We start from the raw sequence: 22,680 nt of genomic DNA, 5'->3' as shown, positions 1-22,680 counted from the left end.
ATCTTTAAAAAGCATATTTATTTAATCTTTTTATTTGCTAGCTTGTAGGAAATGAAAATTATACAGAATGGGTCTGTTGTAACCATGACCTACCAATTTAGTGATTCTAGGTATTTATATTCAATTTTTTTTCCTGTTAAAATGTGTTTTACTTTTTTTTTTTTAACATTTTTTTAAATTTTATTTTTTTTCTTATCAGTTACATTTTATTAACTCTGTATCCCAGCCGTGTCCCGCTCCCTCATTCCCTCATTCCCTCCCAATTCCACCCTCCCTCCTTCATCTCCACCGTGCCCCTTTCCAAGTCCACTGATGGGGGGGGGGACCTCCTCCCCATTCATCTGATCCTGTTTTATCAGGTATCTTCAGGACTGGCTGCAAAGCCCTCCTCTGTGGCCTAATAGGACTGCTCCTCCCTTGGGGGGTGGGGAGGTCAAAGAGCCAGTCATTGAGTTCCTGTTAGAAATAGTCCTTGTTCCCCTCACTATGGGAAACCAATTGGTTACTGAGCTACCACAGGCTACATCTGAGCAGAGGTTCTAGGTTATATCCATACATGGTCCTTGGTTGAATGTCAGTCTCAGAAAAGACCCTGTGCCCAGATATATTTGGTCCTTGTGGAGCTCCTATCCTTTCCCCATCATACTAACTCCCCTTCTTTCATATGATTCCCTGTACTCTGCGAAGGTTTGGTCATGAGTCTTTGTATCTGCTTTGAAAACACTGCTAGTTAGAGTCTTTCAGATGTGCTCAGTAGACTCCTGTCAATGTTCAATGCACATCCCATCTGTCTTTCTAAAGGAGGATTGATCATCTTACCCCATGTCTGCTCTCTTGATTATCTTTTTTAGGTGTATAGATTTTATTATGTTTATCATATCTTATAGGTCTATATAAGTGAGTACATACTGTGTTTGTCTTTCTCCTTCTGGGATATTTCACTCAGAATGATTTTTTCTAGATGCCACCATTTGCCTGCAAATTTCATGATTTCCTAGGCAGGAGCAGTTTTAAGCATGGGAACTTGAGTTCACAGCTATTAAGGGAAGACAAACACTTCATGTGACACTGGGAACTTTATTGCAGAAAGGAGGGGAGACAGAGAAACTTGTGTGAGGGATAGTCGGGAGGAGAGAGACGATGCAGGAGAACTTTAGACAAACATACCAGGTGACAGGCATGTGAAGACAGTGCTAGGGTGAATAATGGTGTCACAGTGATGTTTAGGCCCCGAGTTTTGGAGCCCATGAATGTTCCCTCATAATTCAAAAGGAACTTAATAGGTTAGATTGAATAAGGCATATCAAAATGGGAAAATTATCTTGGATAGTTTAGTGGACTTGATGCTGTCACAAGAGCATTTGTAAAAGGGAAGGAAATTAGAAGAGAGGTGTTGGGGAGAATGCTGGCTACAAAGCATGTTCCAGTGTCAAGGAATGATGATGTATCCCGAGGACTCTCTGGAGCACTCTTCAGAAAGAAGGTTGGTCACACCAATAACTTTTTTGCCAGTGTCTGAGCTCCAGAACTGTAAGATAACAACTTTTTGTTATTTCAGACCACCAAGGTTGTGACAGTTGATTATTGGTATCATGAAAAATTTGTAGGGAAAAGTAAGATGACAGAGGGAAGAGGCAAGGAGAGGAGGCTGGAAAAGATTCAAGATCAGGTGCACAGTCAGATGTGAATAGGAGATAGAAAACTGAACAGGGACTCTAGAGGAAGGTGAGTGAGAGATGGGCAGACAGATAGGAGGCTGGGAGGCCATGGAACAAACATGTGGGAAGAAAGATGAGCACAGGGAAAGCGAGATGGTAACAGGGACAGATGACAGGCAGATGGGATGCCGGCAGTGTGCTCATAGACTGTGGCCTTATTCCTACCAGAGTTACTAGAGCTTCTTGAGATGCAGGTAGATCCCGTCCTTGGCTTTCAACACAAGTTGTGGTAAGAGCTTGGGGACCTTGATGGGATCTGGCAGTAGCTCAAAGCGGAGCAGGGTCAGGGCCACAACCACCTTCAGCTCATTCATAGCAAATTGTTTCCCAATGCAGTTCCTGGGTCAGAAAGAGACAATAAAACTCATTAGCCTCTGACCTATTTTAAGGGATGACTCCTGAAACTCCAGAACAGCATTTAGGGCCTACTGTCACAGGTTCAGTTTAAACTCTGTCATTATAGGTCATACCTGTTTCTACCCCAGGCCTTGGCTCTCCTGACTTTTGACATAGCCTCTACATTTTTCAAGGCTGCTTTGACCCTAGTTCTCTTTTCAGAGGTATGAAATCAGTATTCTAAGGATTAGACCTCAAACTTGTGCATTATTTAGTAAGTTACTCATTGCTTAGTTTACTCTATTTAGGGAAATCTAGGATATAGGTTCCAAAGAGTAGAATCAGATGCCAGTAGAAAAGTTTCTACAGGGGAACTATGTTGGGGACCCTCAAGTGGCTTTCCCATCTATCTCTTCCTTAGGGTACCTCCACCTCCTTAATTCATCGGCATCTATAGCCTTCAAACTCTACTTCAGAAATGTCCATCGTTTCTTCTTCAGTTTTTTTTTTCTGGACTTTTCTGGTCTCCTTGACCCTCTCTCCACACTGACCTTCTATACCTCCATCAGGTAGGGCTGTATTCAGATGCCTTGTGGGAGCCATACCCTCTACTGGCAGCTGTCGTCATCCTTTTCCTGCCCATCAAACTTCCTACTTCAGATCAAGTTGTTGAGGTGTTTGAGAATTCATTTTCCCCCCAGGCTTCATATTCTCAAGGCTCAGCCCAATGATCAGCTAGCTCACATTTTCTTGTGACTGCCCGTGAGGCAACATCACTGCTATATTCAAAGACATGTCACAGTCCGGGCATGGGATGATGCCAGGAACATTCTGCAAACTGCTCAATGAACGAGCGGAAGAATATATTTTAATCACAGATATATTTGTCTTTGCAGAGTACACTTTTGAAATCTTGGAGGCAGGGATAAGATAGTTTCATTCATTCCTGTGTTTTTATCTAGCATAGCGCCTGACACCCATGGGAGCAACTTAAAAATTTATTTTACAGATAATGCTGCTACGAACATGGTTGGGCAAATGTCCTTGTATACCTGAGCATCTTTTGGACATGTGCCTATAAGTGATACAGCTGGATCTTGAGGAAGCGCTGTTCCTAATTGTCTGAGAAAGTGCCAGACTGATTTCCAAAGTAGTTGTACAAGGTTACATTCCCACCAGCAGTGGAGGAGGGTTCCCCTTTCTCCACATTCTCTCCAGCATTGTTGTCACTTGAGTTTTTGATCTTAGCCATTCTGATGGGTGTAAGGTGAAATCTTAAGGTCATTTTGATTTGCATTTCCCTGATGGCTAAGGACGTTGAACATTTCTTGAAGTGTTTCTCTGCCATTTGATATTCCTCTATTGAGAATTCTCTGTTTACAGGGACTGTCTCTGACATGAACTGATTGGCCTGCTCTTTGATCACCTCCTCCTCAGGGGGATGCAGCCTTACCAGGTCACAGAGGAAGACAATACAGCCACTCCTGATGAGACCTGATAGACTAAGATCAGAAGGAAGGAGAGGAAGACCTCTCCTATCAATGGACTGGGGGAGGGGCATGGGTAGAGAAGAGGAAGGGAGGATGGGATTGGGAGGGGAAGAGGGAGAGGGCTACAGCTGGGATACAAAGTGAATAAACTGTAATTAATAAAAAATTTACACTTTTAATAAATATTTTTGGTCTTAAAATTTAATTCATTTGGATTTAAGGAACGAAAAAAATGAAATGAAATACATTGAAGATTTAAAAAATTCTGACCAAAGCAAGGTGTGGTAACCTGTGCCTGAATCCCAGCACTTGGAAATAGAGGCAGAGGAATCATGAGCTCCAGGCAAGTCTGGTTCAGCAGCCTGGTTCATTCCAACTTAAGCTGAGTTATGCAGTACTTTCCTGTCTTCTAGTGGTGGTGACATGATTTGCAGTGAGTGGAAGCTTTCAATCCTGAAGTACACCAAGCGCTAGATAGCCTATTCCTGGAAGAACAACTTACTTAAAGCCTGTTCTGTGAAAGCTGATTTGCCACTTGAGGAATCCATGAAACATAGGCTCAAAACAAAAACAAAAACAAAAACAAACAAACAAACAAACAACCCCTGCATCTACACTACTTTTTAAAGCTTACAGTGAGTCGGGTCCAATGGGAGCCTTTGAGGATTTTCTTAGAAGCTTTGTCTGGTTCAGTAGCTATTTCAAGAGTGTTTTATATTTCACTCATCAGAAACCTTTAAAAAATCCCATGCGTTATACATAAACAGAGGGTTTAATTAAAAAACAGTTTACTTTTCTCCTTTTTAATGCCTTTTTTTCTGAAATTAAACTATACAGCCTCTAAGTATGAATTTGAGGAATACCCATTATCTGTCAAGTTTTGACCACCGGGCAAATGCAAAAGGGACATGAATGTCAACACTGATTCAAAAACTGTGTTTGGAGAGACTGCAAAGACAGAGTATATGCACAGTGGGGTAACTATTCCTTCAAAAGACGCACTGTAACACTTCACATATCTGACTTGACAGTTGTACATGGCAGACGCCCAAGCAAATTAATCACTTGCAATTAGATTCTAGAGAACTCTAAGGGTGGTGGGCCAGGCTGAGGTTTGGTAAAAGGAATGCCCCCTTAAGAATTCCAAAATTTGAAAAGCTGGACACCTGAAGTCAAATTCACATGAAAAATATCAATTTAAAGTCCCATCTTTAATGTGAGGGAAATATTAGAATACACCCAAGTGTGTGGCATCCACTGATGTAGAAATTTGGCTGGAGAATGGGGAGAACAATGGGTTAATGTCTTCATAGTGTGCCCTGAAATGCTACTCTCCTTTTGTGTACAAACACATCTTCAAGAGGCTCTCCCCCATAGCCACTAATGAGAGATGTCATATATGCAGGAGGTAAAAAAACAATATATGCTGCAAATATTCTCCACAGTACATTCCATCATCATGCACAAAATGTCTCACCTTGCTCCTCCCGAGAACGGCAGGAATGAGTGACTGTGCCGGGGAGAATCTGGTGCAAACCTGGAGGGGTTGAACACCTGCACGGAGACAGCGCCTCAGTTAGGACAGGCCGAGGTCAGGCCCCTGCTTCAAACTCACAAGGGCACAAGATGCCCTGAGGTGGGAACAATAGGAGGCAATGGTCTTGAGGTCCCCTGCCCTCTTCTGGGGCCACCTACCTCTGGGTTTGGCCACACCTTCCGGTTGTGGTGGAGTGCGTAAATGGAGAGGGTGACTGAGATACCTGTGGATCAGATGGGAACAGGAGAGAAGATGGGTTATACAGAGGGGGTGAGTCCTTTGTTCCTGAGACAGCAGGGGACGTGATTGCACAAAAGGTCTGGGTACTACAGATCATCACCTCTGGTAGATGTGGGTGAGTTGAAAATGAACTTGAGGCACAAGTAAGGAGTATGAAAATGGAGTTAAAGAAAGAGAAGCTAGAGAGATGAACCTGAGTTTTAGGAGTAAAAAGTACTTAAATTTGATGAGGAATTTCCACTAAAGATGAACATTAATTCAGTCCCCACAATGATCCTCCATTTTTTTTTCCAGGTGAGTTACTAAAATTCAGAGAGGGGTTACATATCATCACCAAAGTAGGACGTGGCAGTGCTAGGATTTTGACACAATGAGGTGTGAGATGAAAGGTGATTTCCCGACATTACATGGGTCTCGTATCTGGTCATCCGTTCATCTCTGTCATCAGCCTGAGCTGTCATCATCTCAGAGACTGCCATGGAATTACTGATCTCATTCATTTGCTTTTATGCAAAAAAGAAGCATAGTTCCCTAGCCCCTATCTGAGTCTTTACCTCTCCTGTACATCCCAGTGAATAGGATTTGAGAGATAAAGTCATAATATCATATTCAAAGGTTTCTTTGTGAAGAACTTTCTAAGAATTGAGTCACATTGTGTGTGTGGTGTGTGGTGTGTGTGTATATATATATATGTATGTATGTATGTATGTATGTATGTATGTATGTATGTATGTATGTATATAATCTTGTAAAGAAGATAAGCTTATTAGCTCACAGATTTGGAACTGAATGTTCAAACAGTATTGTATGAATTCTGGTGAAACTGCTCCTTCCACTCGGTTGCATTCTATCATGGTGAGGGCAGGTGTCTAGCTCTTAGTGGTGTCTCTTCTTCTCTTTCTAAAGCCACTATATTGAACAATGTGAGATCAATCCTAATCTCCCAGTACACTACCCAGTGGCCTTACCTCTAACCTACATAGTCAGAGTAAGCTTACCCCTCTCAGATTGGTGTGAGTAGCTCAGTGGTAGAGTACGTGCTTAACAAACAGGAGGCCTTGGGCACCACCAAAATTAATATAAATTATCAAAATTTCCACCCTTCCAACCCCATTAACATGTGACTCTGGGAATTACATAGCTGTATAATGTTTGGCACAGAACAAATATTAAGCCACAGCAAAAAGCCAGAAGAAAACAATTATGGGACTCTACTTTTAATGTTTGCTAGAGACAAATAAGTCAACCATCAAAAAGTTTGAAGAAACTCTGCTCATTATTTCCTTCATAGACATACAGATAGACACACTGAAGATGTCAAGGAGTTCTGCAAGGAAAAGAAAAAAACTCACCCTGTTTTGTTTACCTTTGACTATTTTTTTTAATTTTGAAAACTCCTCTCTCTATCTCTGTCTCTCTCTCTGTGTTCTGTGTATGTATAAATGTAAAGTTATCAGTGAAACAAGCTTGAAGAAAACCATATTTAATATTTGGGTTAAGGATTAGGGCTAGCAGTTGAGCACCAGGTGATTTTATCTGTGATTGATGATGTTGTGTCTTAAGCAGTAGGGTCTTACCATCAGTGTAGCCTAGGCAAGAGTCTGGAATCACATTGTATTTACTTATCTATATGTAAATAACAGATCTTTATAAAAAATTTACACATTATATCAAATGTAGAGTATGATAAAAAGATGTGATAATTGGGGATGGAGAGACGGATAAACTGGTAAAGTGCTTGTACAAGCATGAAGACCCAAGCTTGATCTGCAAAACTCATATAAAAAATTCTGTGTGTGGTGGCACCTGTTTGTCATCCCACTGCTCGTAAGGTTTGGGCAGGCAGGTCCTGATGGCTCACTGTCCAGCCAGCCTAGACTAATAGGTGAGTTATAGGTCAGTGAGAGACCTCCTGGACTAAAGAAAAATCAAGGCTAATGGTATCTGTGGAATGACAAATGTTGACTTCTGGCTTGACAAATGTTGACCTCTGGCTTCCATTTGGATGTGCAAACATAAGCCTGTGTTCCCAACCCCAACATAAACACACGCACACTGGACAGTGATGACATATGAAGAAAAGTGTGGCTATGAATTACGTAGTGTTGGTACTTGGAATCGAGCTTGGATTTTAATAACCAAAGAATGTCAAGTGTTCCCAAACTGGAATGGAGCATCATGATAAGACTACATATTCAAAAGAAGAAGGACTTCTATTTGATAAATGAGATGCTTATAATGCTATTCATGCAACACAACAGATTTGGGCATGATTTACCTTTATAGGAGGTCATTTAAGCTTATTTCCCACACTAAAAAATGTACTTTATAAGTAAGAAGCATTTATTTACTGAAAAGAAAATAGACATCCAGAGGAATTCATAACTGTTGAAGCTCACACTTCTGATCCTCCATTATCTTTAGAATGAGTTTAGGTGAACAGGCCTAAAGAACTCACACCTTTGGGTAGAGAGCGTCCATCAGGAAAGGTGACAGGTGTGTTGAGCTCTCTGACAATGCCTGGAACAGGTGGGTAGAGTCTTAGGGCCTCCTTGATGCACATGGTGGTATAGGGCATCTCATCCAAGTGGTCCCTGAAACAACATTCATCTTGAAGGTCAGGTAGACTGGAGACCAGAGGGTCCTCCCTACCCAAAGAACTCTTACCAGGTGATGGAAGATCCATTCCCCAGGAGGTTCTGAAGTTCCTCTCTGCATCTTTGTTGATGCTCAGGGTGGGTGGCCAGAGCATAGAAGATCCAGGAGACTCCACTGGCTGTGGTATCATGGCCCTCAAACATGAATGTGTCCACCTTGGCACGCAGGTCCTCATCAGATAAGCTGTCCCCATTCTCCATCTGAGGGAGGCAACGGGTGTCATCAGAGCTGTGCTTGTTCCTTTTGTGTTCCCAGAAGACTCTCAGGCTTATGTTATACACACTCACTCTGGCAAATAAGAGGATGTCCAGAAAATCCAAACGTCTCTTCTTCTTGACCTTCTCCAGCTCTCCCTCATCCTTCAGCTGCTCCTTTCTCAGCTTGATCACTCTGTCTGTTTCAGAACACCAGTTAGCACACAGACCCCAGAACTATGGCAATCCCATACATCTCCTTTCCCAAACTATGTGTTCTCTATAGGACAGCAAGTAAAAAGTGGGTGAGTTTAGAAGACCAGTGCCATGTGGTACAGGTCAGACATCCTCTCAGGACCATGGACAACAGACTCTGTTTGAGCTGCAGGGTCAGGTCTCACTAAATATTACCAATATGATGGTACACCCACATAGTTCCTAGCATTCTGATGGCCCAACTCCCAACACTTACAGTGTGAAAGTATCCAGCGTGTGTGTGACTCAGGTTCTAAAGGGACACTGATAGGCCTGGATCTACCTCAGAAGTCATCAATAACTCCTTTGAGCTGATTCTGGGAAAGGAGGGCAGACAGGAGGTACAAATGGAACCTGTGTGATCATGGGCCAGTTGAGAAGCACTGTTGGCCAAGCGGCCATTGGAAGACAGACTATAGATGGTGTCATTCTGATGGAAGACATTCCTCACACGGCAATAAAATAGGTTATTCAGGTCCCCAATGGCCTTGATGTAGCCCTTGTAATTGCTGAGGAAGAAGATACAGAACAGATTAGACTGTGGAGAGATAATGACCCACAGATAGAATGGACTCTGGAGAGAAATTTTCTATGTGGTAGGAACAGACAGTATTGAGGCACACATTGATTCTGTCTTATAACCCTGGTAATTTTCAATCCTGTAAAAGGTTGCATGAATTATCTAGGCATCCAACTCAGCTAGGGATCAGTGTCCTGAGGTTGGGGTAGGGTTAGATTGGGTCAGAAACTGACCTGGGCCTGGGGTCAGACTATTGATTGAGTATCCAAGATGTCTCACCTGCATCTCAGATAAGTCCATACCAGTTGGTAAGGCCAAAGGCCCTGAAGTTGCAGGGTTGTCTCTTACCTGTCCACCTGGACACTGCCCTTGTGGCTGAAGGCACACTTCATGACAGTGTCTAGGGTCATCAAGGAGACATGTTGAAAGATCTCTATTGAGTCCTGACCAGCCAGCTGTTCCCATTTGTCCTGCAGTAGGAGGGGAGCATTGGCCTAATTTTCCCAGAAGACTTGTGCTCAATAGTCTGGATACTTTCTCTATATTTCTAGATACTGTGTTATAAGTTCTTTAATTTGGATAATAGATGTTCTATAGATTGCAAAACAAATCTTTGTGAAAAAACACTTACATTCTTGTAAACTACTTCAAAATTAAATGTTGAAACCCATAAGATAGGAAACGAGTTTCAAATGTTTGCAACTAGTTAAGATGTTTTATTTGACAAGCAATGCTGTTTTCAAGGGGTAAAGAAGAGGATGCATCAGTGTTTGGAGGGCTGATCTCAACCTGAGAGGATGGTAGCACTTTCATGTATTGAGCATTAAAAAAAAAAACAAAAAAAAAACAAACAAACAAACACCCAAGTAGCTACTACGGGTATTTCTAATGGCAGTCACTAGTAACTTCAATTACTATGTATTCATCAAAACCTTGCTGAGAAGAACTGAGTCAGTGTGAACAAATGAAAATCTGAATTGTTTTGAATGAAAATGGCCTTCATTGGCCCATAGAGAGTGGTACTATTAGGATGTGTAGCCATGTTGGAGTAGGTGGGGCTTTGTTGGAAGAAATGGTCACTAGGGGCTGGCTTTGGTGTCTCAGATGTTCAAGGCACACCCAGTGTCTCACTCTGCTCCTGCTGTCTTTGGACCAGGATGTAGAAATCTCAGTTACTTCTCCAGCACCATGTATGTGTGCTTCCATGTTTTCTACCATGATGATGATGGACTACATCTCTGAATTGTAAGCCAGTTCCAGTTAATTAAGACAATCAGAATCCAAAGTCTTTTTGAAAGGTGGTGGTATGGCAGTTTTGGCTATGATAACGTGGATGTGGAGCTCATTTCTCTGATGATCACTCAAGTCTATGCAGAAGCACTGAGACACAAGGGAACCCTGACTAAGTATCATTCTGGGAAGTCCCTCTGAAGTTGAAGTTTTGAAGAGGTATTTGAGTATCTATCTACTATGATGCTCTTTGTCTTAGACAATGAGCAAGTTTGGCTGTATCCTGGCTGGTACCTGGAAGGTTCTTCAAATGAAGAACCTGTATTTATAGTAGAATGTACACACAGAGCTTGTTGTTGTACACTCTGAGTAGGTGAAGAAAGAGTTTGGGAGAGAAAGAGAGATAAGAATATAAGGAGTAAGAAGAAAAGGAGGAGAAAGAAGATGCTGCTGCTGAAGCTGTGGCAGTAGCAGCAGTAGCAGAATCAGCAGCTGAAGCAGAAAGGACAGTGGAGCTGAGGGGAGCAGAGGAGAAGAAAGTCAAATGAACTCACTAGCATCAATCGGATGGAGTCGGCCATGTTTTTCACATAGGGTTTCAGAATGTCATAGTGGAAGGCTGGGGTTAGCATCCGCCGGTGCTGAAACCATGGTTGTCCATTCAGCAAGAGCAAACCATACCCTGGGCCAGAGGTGGGTGTGTTTATGTGTGGGATCGAATCAGAGAGACCATTAGATAAACTGGGATGGTGGTGGTATGAAGTGGAAGACAACTCTGAAGAATGGTACAGTTCAGAACATAAATTTCCTAGCTAGAGGAACTGGCATACATGCTGTGATTATGACAGCTGTGAGACAAACATTGCAAAAGAGTTGGAAGGAGGTAGATCAAGCTGATGTTCACATAGGGCTATTTGGAGAAGTGAAGGGTCAGAAGTAGAGCTTTGGGGATAGATCACTACAGTGCTATCCTGTCACATTTCATATTCTATGAACCAGACACAGCACTTGGAAAGTCTAATCGGGAGTAGATCACATTCCCAATTTAGACATACATACCAATCCAAGGAGCCAGCAATCTGTAGGCATCATTATCCTTTGGATCTGAAAGGGAAATAATGGCTTAACAAGAAATGGGATAAATCAGGCAATTCCGAGGCAGCTGGGGTTGAAACCCTGGGCTTCTGTGATCTTTTGAGTGCTGACGATTGGCAAACTATCCTGTATCTCTGTCCATTTCCTCATATTCCTTTCAAACTTTGTCCTAACAGTCAGGTTTAGGAAGGTAGGATTCATGTAATAGTAGCTGGACTCCTCTGGGGCTGGGATGGTGAGAAACAGTCCATGTGCTCAAAGTCAAAGACTAGGACAAATATGACGAGTGGTGTGTGTGTGTGTGTGTGTGTGTGTGTGTGTGTGTGTAATTACAGTGGATGGTGGCTTAGTTATCCTATGATTCCAGGCGGATAAAAATTAGGGATTTCAAACTCAAGCCAATTGTTTTTTCAGATCTGGAATAAACTACATGACTTACCATCTTAATCTGATTAAATTACAAAGAAAGATAAAGACTCTTGGCTGAGGGGTTTGAATCTTCCATACTGAGTGTTGGTGCTCATGTGCTGGGTGGTGGCCCGGAAGAATGGTAGCTCAAGAGTGCAGGGCTACACGATTCTGGAATTTGACAGTCTAGGACAGGTACCAAAGAGAAAGGTGCTTATGTGTCCACAGTGAAATGTCACTCTCACCTGATCGCCCCAGAATCACCTTCATATAGTCGGGGTCGTAGATAGTAAAGTAAGCTTTGCTCCCCCAGAACCAGCGAGGAAAGCCACCTGGGAAGGTCTCTATACATGCCAAAATGTTTGGTAGTTCATTGTTGCCGTGGAACTGCTGTTGGGGGAAGACAAGGTCAGAGGGCTCTTGTTTAGTTTTTGGGTTGGAGACAAGAGCAGAACAAGCACAGGAACATAATTTTAGGTTTTTCAGAAGTTGCCAGGAATGTGGAGCATTTTGAGGGACTATCTGCGCTATCACTCGTAGCTTTGCTATACAGGAGGATGGCTGGTCCTGAGCTGGAGAGAGCTTCTCAGAGGAGCCACAGGGTCAGATCCTGAGCGCAGCACACAAGCACCACACCCACGTGCCCTTCCAGGAGCACCTACTGCACATTACTTTGTTGAAAGCCTTTCCATGTACCCTCCTTGATGCTTATTTCCTGGGGTGACAGTGCAAGGGGTCAGTACCGTTCCTTCCTAGCTTACAGACTGCTATACAATCTCCTTTCTGGGTGATTTCACACACCTGTGCCTGGCTCTTGAGCTGAGCACTGTGGTCCAGGAAAGTGAGTGTGTGTTTGAATCCAAGTAGCTCACGGTGCAGGGTACATGGAAGGGGAATGGAGAGCTAATTGGACCCTGAGGAAAACTACATTAGCCTTTTCCTTTAATGTGCTGTGACTTTAGGATTTCATCTTGCAATTCACCTATCCTGAAAACTCTCCTACTCTGGGGCAGCCACCCACTGCAGCAGTGTGAACTCTTCTGTGCTAAGAGCTTCTCAGATGTGTGCTATTGCCACACCAACAATCCCATGGAGCAAGATTTCTATTTCACTGATGTTTGTGTTCCCAGGCAAGCTCCAAGCTTGGGGAGAGAATAGCCATGAGTGACTAGGCAAGGAGCCACCGAGAAGTTGTTTGAGAACAGCAAATGCTATTAAAGGTGCTCAGCCAGAAGAGGAGGAGGCTAGGTAGGACCAACCACAGCCTTCCAGATACAGGGCTATCAGTACAGAGTTGAGCAACAGCCATACTTGTTGAGCAACTATTGATAGAATGCATATGAGCCTGAGCTGGGTATCTCATGAAGCACTTGGACATCTTACACAGCAGGCTTTGTCCTGTGAGCTTGATGGTCAGTCTCTGAGACACCCATCCTCTCTGCCCTCCCACCCTCCCTTATCTTTTCTTCATACCTTGTGCCCAAAGAACCAGTGAGCAGGTGGGGACGGGAACTGCTGGAAAGCCTTGAGTAGCCATTGCCTGTGCAGGTAGAACTGGGCAGCTTTGAACAGCAGTAGAAGGAGGCCAAGCACGGCGGCCACTTGGAGCAAGCCAGAGACACTGCCCACAAATCTGGTGGGGCTCAGAGCAGAGGTACTCATGGTGCAGCCACTCTTCACTCTCAGCAATCTTTTCAACCTCCTGCCTAAATGCTTTAAGGATTGCCCACCTACTTGTGGGAGGGAAAAGGGTGGGAGGAAGAAAGGAGGGAGGGATAAGGGAGGGAGGCAGAAAGGTGAGAGGAGGAAAGGTGGGAGGGAAGAGGGCTAAGGCAGTCTTGATCTCAAGGTCCAGTTATGGAGTCAGAGAAACGATTTTTCAGCTGACAGTGGCTACTGGCCAGACCTGCACTCCCTTTCCTCTCTTTGTGCTAGTCAAAAAACATTTATTTGTTTGCCTTTTGTTTTTCTTTTCATCATATTTTTTTGTATACATTTATGGGATACAGTGTGATATTTCAACACATGGCTACTGCACATTTTAGTTAAGCAGAATAATTATACTTCCTTAAATATTCGTCCATTTATTTTTCATCTTTTCTTGCAGAGTGCGCAACCATGTTTGTAGCAGCTCTATTTGTAATAGCCAGAAGCTGGAAATAGCCCAGATGCCCCTCAGTTGAGGAATGGATACAGAGATTGTGGTACATCTACACAATGGAATATTACTCAGTGATAAAAAACAAAACAAAACAAGGAAATCATGAAATTTGTAGGTAAATGGTGGGAACTGGAAAAGATCATTCTGAGTGAGGTATCCCAGAAGCAGAAAGATACACAGGGTATATATACTCACTCATAAGTGGATATTAGACATACTATAGGATAAACATACTAAAATCTGTACACCTAAGGAAGCTATCAGGAAAGAGGACTCTGGCTAAGATGCTCAGTCCTCATTCAGAAAGGCAAAGAGGATGGACATCGGAGGAGGGAGAAAACAGGGAACAGGAGCCTACCACAGAGGGCATCTAAAAGGCTTTACCCTGTAGGGTATTGAGGCAGATGCTGAGACTCATAGCCAAACTGGGCAGAGTGCAGGGAATCTTAGGGAAGAAGTGGGAGATACTAAGACCTGGAGAGGACAGGAGCTCCACAAGGACAGTGACAGATCCTAAAAGTCCAGGCACAGGGGTCTTTTCTGAAACTGATACTCCAGCCAAGGACCACTCATGGCGATGGCCTGGAACCCCTGCACAGAGGTAGCGTATGGCTGTTCAGTATCCAAGTGGCCTCCATAGTAATGGGGACAGGGACTGTCTCTGACATGAACTGATTGGCCTGCTGTTTGATCCCCCTCCCCCCACAAGGAGGGTGCAGCCTTACCAGGCCACAGAAGAAGACAATGCAGCCACTCCTGAAGAGACCTGATAGACTAGGATCAGAGGGAAGGGGAGGAGGACTTCCCTTATCAGTAGACTGGGAGAGGCTCAAGGGAGGGGAAAAGGTGTTGGGAGCAAAGCCCTGGGACCCTTCCTAAGGGCCTGACATGCCAGATAAGCACCGGGTGCCAGCAGGCCATAGCTTCTTACAACCCATTGTTCCCCAAACTGTTTGCTTTGGGACACATCCGTGACCACCGATGTGACCACCGATATTATCTTCGGGCCTTGTAACTCTTTAACCCACCTTCTTAGCCTTGGGAACTTCCCACCAAGGGCCTTGGTATTTTTCCACTACTACTCCCCTTTTCTCGCCCCTCTCCCCCGCCCTGCCAAAACCACGTTTTAAAAGAAACACCAAAGTTCAATAAAAGAGACACTTGACCGGCAACCATCTGCTTGTGTCCTTTCTCTCTCTCCCCCATCTTTTTCAGGATTGACCCTCTTCGCCCCCACGAATAACTAAGTCCGGGGCGGGACAGAGTGGCGCCCAACGTGAGGGCTCGAAGTACGGGTCTCTCCGGACGGACCCTGAAGCGAAGACCTCGGCCAAGGCAAGATTAGAGGCTCCCGTTCCATCACCCGTGGGACAACAAGAGTCTGGTAAGTAAATGCTTTACATTTCCGTCTAAATTCAAGATGGGGCAATCATTCGTTAAAGAATTAAAGACTTCCCTCAGAGAGAGAGGAATTCGGGTTAAGAAAAAAAAAGACTTAATTAAGTTCTTGGTTTTTGTGTCAGACATTTGTCCATGGTTTGTTATTGATGGGCCAGAGATATGCCAAAAAGTGGGATCAGGTTGGAGCCTGCCCTCTCGAGGACCTTAGAGAAAGAGGTCGAGATAAGATAATAATTGTCCCCCTGTTACTACTGTTAATTCCTTAGCTTTCCCCGTTTTTCCCAAAGAAGGCCCCTAAGTGGGCTGGGGCAAAGGGCATGGATCGGAGCCGGAGCCGGAGCCGTAGCACGGTGAGCAGGAGGAACTGGGACTCTACTTATCTCCTTCCCACTCCCCTACCAAGGGCCAGGCTTTCAGAGAACTGGGTGGATGAGAACGCCTAAACCCTCAGAGGCCTAAGACCTGCCTCTGCCAGCTGCAGAGCTCAGCAGGACTGCAATTTACTCAGCCCCCTCCCGGCTTCAGCCAGTGTCAGCTTCAGCCAGCTCTCAAACAGAAACCAGAAAGATGGAGCCACTTCTAGTTTTAAAGATTAAATTGTGTTCACTGATAAATTCTGAATTTCTCTAGTTCTGACTTAAAATCATGGTTATGCTCTGTATATATATTTAAATGTTTAAAAAGCAGGTACCGCGGTTGTTTTTTGTCCTTGTCTTGTGTTTTGTTTTTGTATGCCAGCCGTGTCTAAATGTTTCTGTGCAATGTTTGTGCGTGTAGTACCTTCTGTTCTCTGTTCTAAAAATTCCTCAGAGCTCGAGGTGCCTGTATCTGGGTAGCAAGACGTGATCGAGGTGGTCACAGTTCAGGGGGATGCCCCTAACTTCATCAGTATTTTCAATAAATTTGGCCAGCTGGTTAATGTTTCTTTTTGTCTCAATGTCTCTGTGCAGTATTCGTACCTTCTGCTTTCTGTTCTGAAAGGCCTCACAAAACTTGTTTAAAATGTGTGCCTATGTGTTCATTAGATCTATGAACGCATGGGTTACCACGTGGTATATGAGGTACCTCAGTGCCTTACCGCCATCTTGACTTTAACATGTGGGTTATAATTTAACCGCCATCTTGATATGGGTTAAAAAAAAAAAAAAAAAAAAAAAACCTTGGTCAAATAATTCTCATTTCCTTCTAGGTTAAAAGAATGAGTTATTTTAAATTGGCATTGGTTTTAAAAATTAAGTTGTTTACATTGGTAAATTCTGGTTTTGTTAGGGTTATGATTATGCCTTGTGACTTCTCTCCTACAAAAGGGGTATTTTGTTTTGATATTACAAAAACGGGTTTTAAAAAAATGTTTAAATGTTTAAGGCTATAAAATGCTTAAAGTTTATCAGGCATTTGGGTATGACAATGATTTTGGATATTTATTTTATCAATTTTACTAAATGAAACCCTGCCGTATTGTTTGTGTTGTCTAAAAAGCAAGAGAAAAAGAGCAAAAAAGTAAGAATGTCTAGTTAAGCCAGAAAAAGAAAGCTAGGAACCTGAAGGTATACAGAATGTTGCAAAAGGTTAGTAAATGTATTATAAAAAGCCAGAGAGTTAGATTGTGGATGCTCCACAGTGTTTGCTGTATCATCATCAGCATCTAATGGCTATGTTTGGTATTGTCAGTCGCAGCCTGTGCTAACACGTGGCTAGCTGCCATGATGGTTCAGCAATAGAGAGAGCGTGGAGCTGTAGTTTTGCCGCCATATTCGTTTGGGGCTTACAGCTGAGTTCAGTTACACATGGCCAGCCACCATGCTGGTCCGGAGATAAAGAGGGTGGAGCTATGAGTTTTCCACCATTTTGTTTAGGTCTCTGAGTTATGTTCAGTCATCTGATTAGTGCTAAATGCAAAGCTTTTTACTGTTCAATTTTAATGCAAGCGGTAGGAGCAGCAAGATTTGCTAGCTTCTCTATGAACTGTATCTGACTAAAAGGTTTGCTTTAATTTTAGTTCAAAAAGAGCAGATTTAAAGTTATGCTAACAACTACAGTTGGTTAAGATGTTAAGCTATACCTAGTGTCTTTGTTTAGTTTTTTTTTACACAGTTTAGAGCAGATGATAAAGATAAAGAGTAACTCAGATATGCTGGCCCTCAAGCTTGTCAGAGATCTAATAAATATGGCATTTTAACATACGTAAGCTTATTATGACAAAGTCCAACCTGTTGATGCATCTTTTCAAGTGTCTAGCACATCTGTGCAAATAACAGTTACCTGCAGTATTGGCTGTGTTTTAAAGTTTTAATAAACAGTCTTTAAACATTTTTACAGATAGTGCCTATGTAGCTTAGTCTTTGCCTAGGTTAGAGACTGCAAATTAAATTTAAACATCTTCTCCTGCTAAAATTATTTTTACAAATTCAAAATTTAATACAAAAAAAAAACTTTTCCTTTTACATTGGACATTTACAAGCTCATTCTAACCTTCCAGGACCTTTAACTAAGGTAATTATAAAGCTGACTTGTTTAAACAATGTCCTTCTTGTGTTGTCCTTTTACCTACTTCCCATCTTGGGGTCAATCCCTGTGGCCTTGTACCTAATGTTATTTGGCAAGTGGATGTTACACATATTCCTAAATTTGGTAATTTAAAATATGTTCATGTTTTTGTTGACACTTGTAGTGGGTTTATATTTTCCACACTCCAAACTGGTAAAGCTGGAAAAAATGTTATTGCTCATACGCTGTCAGCAATTGCTATATTAAAACTTCCAACACAACGTAAAACAGATAATAGCCCTGGCTATGTTGGAAATATGTTTTTAAAAATTTTAAGAGTGGGCCCCCAGAGACATAAGCCTCAGGTTGTTAGGAGATGAGGCACAGGGAAGTTCAGGGGTTGCCGTCCTGGCTACTCATAATTGGATGAAGGATTAGGTAGCTGACTTTCAGGTCTGGTCAGTTCTGGCCAGACACCTGAGGAATATCTGATCTTTAATTCACGTTCAGAACCTCCTGCTAGTGGGGATGTGGCTACAGCCAAAGATGAAAGAGCAATTAGCTTCAACCTGTGTCTTCTCTGAGGAGCGAGCCTGAGAGAAGGTCAGGGGCTCTTCAGAAGAATTGAGTCCATTTGGGTTGATTGCTAGGTGCTGTTATCTCTCAAGCATAGATCTGGTCATTCTTTGCAGAGTGGAGGTCTTTGCTTGCTCACTTCCTTATCTCTGCCCAAGCAGAGGACCAGAGTCCGGGGCGGTTACTTTCTTCCGTACTCTGGAAAAGTACTGTGAGGCTTTAATTAACACTTTAATTAACAAGGGCCAGAAACTCGAAAATATGGACATTCAGCTGTGGAATGTTTCTGGCATATGGATACAGAAAGAGAGTTTGCTACTGTCCTATGGAAAGATCCTTTGGACAACAAATGGCATGGTCCAGATCCTGTCCTGATACAGGGCAGAGAAGCAGTTTGCATCAATCCTAAAGAGATAGATGCAGCCAGATGGTTGCCAGAATGATTAGTAAAGCATATAGATAATAATAATAACACTCATCAGTCCAGGGTAAAAGAATTACCCTGAGAACATATTCCTTTTATATCTCTTTACAGAAATGATGAAGAAAAAAACAACTGTGATCCTTTGCCTCCAGCTGATATAGGTTCATGGTGGACTTAAGCAGCACAGGAATGGGCTCCTTCCCTATCTCCTTCCTTTCCTTGGTCCCCTGCTTATCTTATTGATAATTCTTTCAATAGGACCTGTTCTTTTCAATACAATTATGGCCTTGTAAAAATAAAATAAAGGGGGACCTTCTGGCACCTTGCTGCCCCCTAAATTTGGCATCTGGCTTGACCGGACTACTGCCCAGATACAATAGTGCATTCCTGGCTGACCTGGAGCTTTCGATAAGATCATCTTCCTGAAATACCTTAAATCCTAATCTCCCTCAGGGCTCCCTAAGTAACTCTTCTGAGGAACTTTCCAAATTATCATTATTAACACATCTTGGTGGGCCATCCTGTGATTTCTAGTCACTTAGTAACCCTGCCAAAGTCAATTACATTCCTTCTGCTTCTGCCCTTCAATGAAGAGGCCATACATCAAATTAACGCCACTGATTTTCAGGAATGCTGGGTGTGTTACTCACCACGGCCACCCTTCTACAAGGGTATAGCCTTACCCTTAGAAGTAATTACAACTAATAATTCTAATGCCTTACAGTGGCAGCACCCAGAGGGAATCAGCCTTACAGTCACACAGGTGTCCGGAATTGGAACGTGCCTATCGGGACCTTCTATGCTTCCCCCGGTGGCTTTACATATATTGCTGCACCTAATGGCACCTATTTTGCCTGCTCCACTGGTCTTACTCCTAATCTTGTAAGCTCCACCTTTTTAGTCCATAGAGATTACTGCATCCTTGTACAGCTTTTCCCAAGGCTGACTATACATTCTAAGGATGAGTTCCTTCGGTTTTGGGAAAAAGGGGTACGTCCATCTCAAGTTAAAACGTGAGCCCTTAACTGCCATTACTCTAACTGTAATTCTAGGGCTTGGAGCCGCTGGAGCTGGTACAGGCATAGCCTCCCTAATTACCTCCCAGGAACAATTTAATCAACTCTCCCTAGCAGTGGACAAAGACCTACAAGATTTGCAAAAAGGCTTACAGGACCTAAAAGATTCTATGGTGTCCTTATCTGAGGTAGTTTTACAAAACAGGCGCGGTCTAGATTTGGTTTTTCTCCAGGAAGGCAGACTCTGCGCTGCGCTCAAGGAAGAATGCTGCTTTTACACTGACAAAACAGGTTTAGTGCAAAGCAGTATTGATAAGGTTCGCTCCAGTTTGGAGGGACGAAAATGAAACAGAGAGATACAAGAGTCCTGGTATCAAAATTGGTTTTCCACATCCCCATGGCTAACCACTCTGCTTCCCAGTCTGCTAGGACCTTTTGTAGGTATCCTTTTGCTTCTCTCTTTTGGCCCTTGGGCCTTTAATCGTCTCTCAGACTTTGTTAAGAACCAGGTGAGCTCCGCAATCAAGCCTGTTGGAGTCCACTACCATCGTCTGGCTGGGGAAGAAGAATCTGCATCCGAAGGCTGGTCTCGCTGATTCTTGGGAAGCGGGGTCTCCCCGTCTAGAGAGGCTCTAGCCAGAGTCTTTCATTTGGAGGCCCCAGCGAGATCTGAGACCCCCTGCCCAAGGACCACCGACTCCATCGGGAGGTAAGCTGGCCAGCAGAGTGTCTTTTATTGTCTTCATTCCGTCACGTGTTTGCCTGTTCTATCTCTCAAAATTTGTACGATTCAGCTGAGTCGCTCCGTATTAGGTGGAAAGAGAAGAGGCTGACGAGCCTAAACTTCTCTCCCGCAACTCTGGAAGACATTCCACGAGTGTCTGGGGCCCGATTTTTCGGAGCCCGCCTGTCTGAGAACACGTCCCAATCTGGACTTTTCGGGGCGAAGCCCTTGTCCGAGGGCTACGTGGTTCTCCTGGGGGACGAGGGATCCGGACCCTCTTCGCAGTCCCCATCTGAAGTTTTGCTTTCGGTTTGGCGCCAGAGTCGTGCCGCGCGCTGCGTTTGTGTTACTGTCTGTCTATTGTTCGTCGGATTCGTGTTTGGTGTTAGTCTTTTTGAAACCATGGGACAGTCTCTAACTACCCCCTTAAGCCTCACTCTACAGCACTGGAAGGATACCCGAGACATCGCTCATAACCACTCTGTAGAGATCCGGAAGAGAAAGTGGGACACCTTCTGCTCCTCAGAATGGCCGACATTTAATGTCGGCTGGCCAGGAGATGGCACCTTTAACCTAGACATTATTTTGCAGGTTAAGGCGAAAGTCATGGATTCAGGGCTGCACGGCCACCCGGACCAGATACCCTACATTGTTACTTGGGAAGCCCTGGCCCGGGAACCACCCTCATGGGTCAAGCCGTTTGTCACTCCCAGCCCCCCTGCTGTTCCCCCTGCAGTTCCCTCTGCCCCTGCCCTACCTCCTCCGTTGGTCCCCACACCCTCTAAGTCTGCCCTCTATCCAGCTGTAACAAAGCAGGCCCAAGGACGTAATCCGGGGGGCAAAAAGATGCCGACGACCCCGGTACTGCCAGCAGACGACGGCTCCTTGTTGGATCTGCTGACTGAAGAACCTCCCCCCTATAGGGACCCAGACCCCGACCAAGAGCCGGGAGAAGCCGCCGCGGCCGGACCTCAGGAGGAACCAGCTCCTTCCCCGGTGGCAGGGCGATTGAGAGGGCGCCGAGAGGCCCCTCCAGATTCCACATCTCAGGCTCTCCCATTACGAGCGGGGCCTAACGGCCAGCTCCAATACTGGCCTTTTTCCGCTTCGGATCTATATAACTGGAAAAATAATAATCCCCCTTTCTCTAGGGACCCTTCTAGACTCACCGCTTTAATCGAGTCCATTTTAGTAACCCACCAGCCCACCTGGGACGATTGTCAGCAGCTGTTACAGGCCCTCCTGACCACCGAGGAAAAGCAACGAGTCCTTTTGGAAGCCCGTAAGAACGTCCCGGGGGCTAACGGGCAGCCTACTCAGTTGCCAAACGAGATCAACGATGCCTTCCCCTTGGAGCGACCTGAATGGGACTTCGCCATGGAGGACGGTAGGAATCACTTACGTCTCTATCGCCAGTTGCTGATAGCGGGTCTCCATGGGGCAGCAAAGCGCCCCACTAATTTGGCTCAGGTTAAGTTAGTGACCCAAGGGTCAGAGGAGTCTCCCTCCGCCTTCCTCGAACGACTAAAGGAAGCCTATCGTGTGTACACCCCCTATGATCCGGAGGACCCTAACCAGGCTACCAATATGGCCATGTCCTTCATCTGGCAGTCTGCCCCGGATATCAGAAAAAAATTAGAGAGGCTCGAAAACTTAAGGGAAAGTACGATCCAGGATTTGCTAAAGGAGGCGGAGCGGATTTTCAACAAGAGAGAGACTCAAGAAGAGAGAGACGAAAGGTTAAAAAGAGAGGCAGAGGAGAGAGAAAACGTTAGAGACCGCAAGAGAAATAGGGAATTTAGCAAATTGCTGGCCACTGTAGTGACAGGGCAGAGGCAGAATAGACAGGACCTGGGAGACTGGAGGGGTCCTCGGATAGACAGAGATCAATGCGCCTACTGCAAGGGAAAAGGGCACTGGGTTCGAGACTGCCCAAAAAGACCAAAAGGGCCACGGAAGCCTAAGCCCCAGGCCACCCTGCTAAACCTGGAGGATTAGGGGAGTCGGGGTCAGGAGCCTCCCCCTGAACCCAGGATAACCCTTAATGTGGGGGGGGCAACCCGTCACCTTCCTGGTGGACACCGGAGCCCAACATTCGGTGCTCACTACCACACCGGGACCCCTGACTGACAAATCGGCGTGGGTTCAAGGAGCCACCGGAGGGAAAAGATACCGTTGGACAACTGAAAGAAGAGTACAGCTCGCCACCG

General features: G+C 44.4%; 2 protein-coding genes across 2 annotated transcripts; one reads left to right on the top strand and one right to left on the bottom strand.

The window, feature by feature from the left end:
* Positions 1–1,501: 1,501 nt before the first annotated feature.
* Positions 1,502–13,343, bottom strand: LOC129685083 (cytochrome P450 4A10). Its single transcript, XM_055618450.1, has 13 exons — positions 13,155–13,343; positions 11,927–12,071; positions 11,238–11,282; positions 10,733–10,860; positions 9,297–9,418; positions 8,783–8,937; positions 8,267–8,373; positions 7,989–8,179; positions 7,782–7,915; positions 5,240–5,304; positions 5,022–5,098; positions 1,884–2,057; positions 1,502–1,528 (listed from the first exon to the last, which is right to left on the bottom strand). The coding sequence occupies exons 1-12, from the start codon at positions 13,341–13,343 to the stop codon at positions 1,892–1,894; spliced, it is 1,524 nt and encodes a 507-aa protein (XP_055474425.1). The 3' UTR covers positions 1,502–1,528; positions 1,884–1,891.
* A 7,529-nt stretch (positions 13,344–20,872) lies between these two features.
* On the top strand, positions 20,873–22,468 carry LOC129685089 (uncharacterized). Its single transcript, XM_055618464.1, has 2 exons — positions 20,873–22,240; positions 22,376–22,468. The coding sequence occupies exons 1-2, from the start codon at positions 20,873–20,875 to the stop codon at positions 22,466–22,468; spliced, it is 1,461 nt and encodes a 486-aa protein (XP_055474439.1).
* The last annotated feature ends 212 nt before the right edge of the window (positions 22,469–22,680 follow it).

This window comes from Psammomys obesus, unplaced genomic scaffold (genome assembly GCF_907164565.1).
Source record: "Psammomys obesus unplaced genomic scaffold, mPsaObe1.curated_primary_1811, whole genome shotgun sequence".
Lineage (NCBI taxonomy): Eukaryota > Metazoa > Chordata > Mammalia > Rodentia > Muridae > Psammomys > Psammomys obesus.
This window is presented reverse-complemented; position numbering and strand designations above follow the sequence as displayed.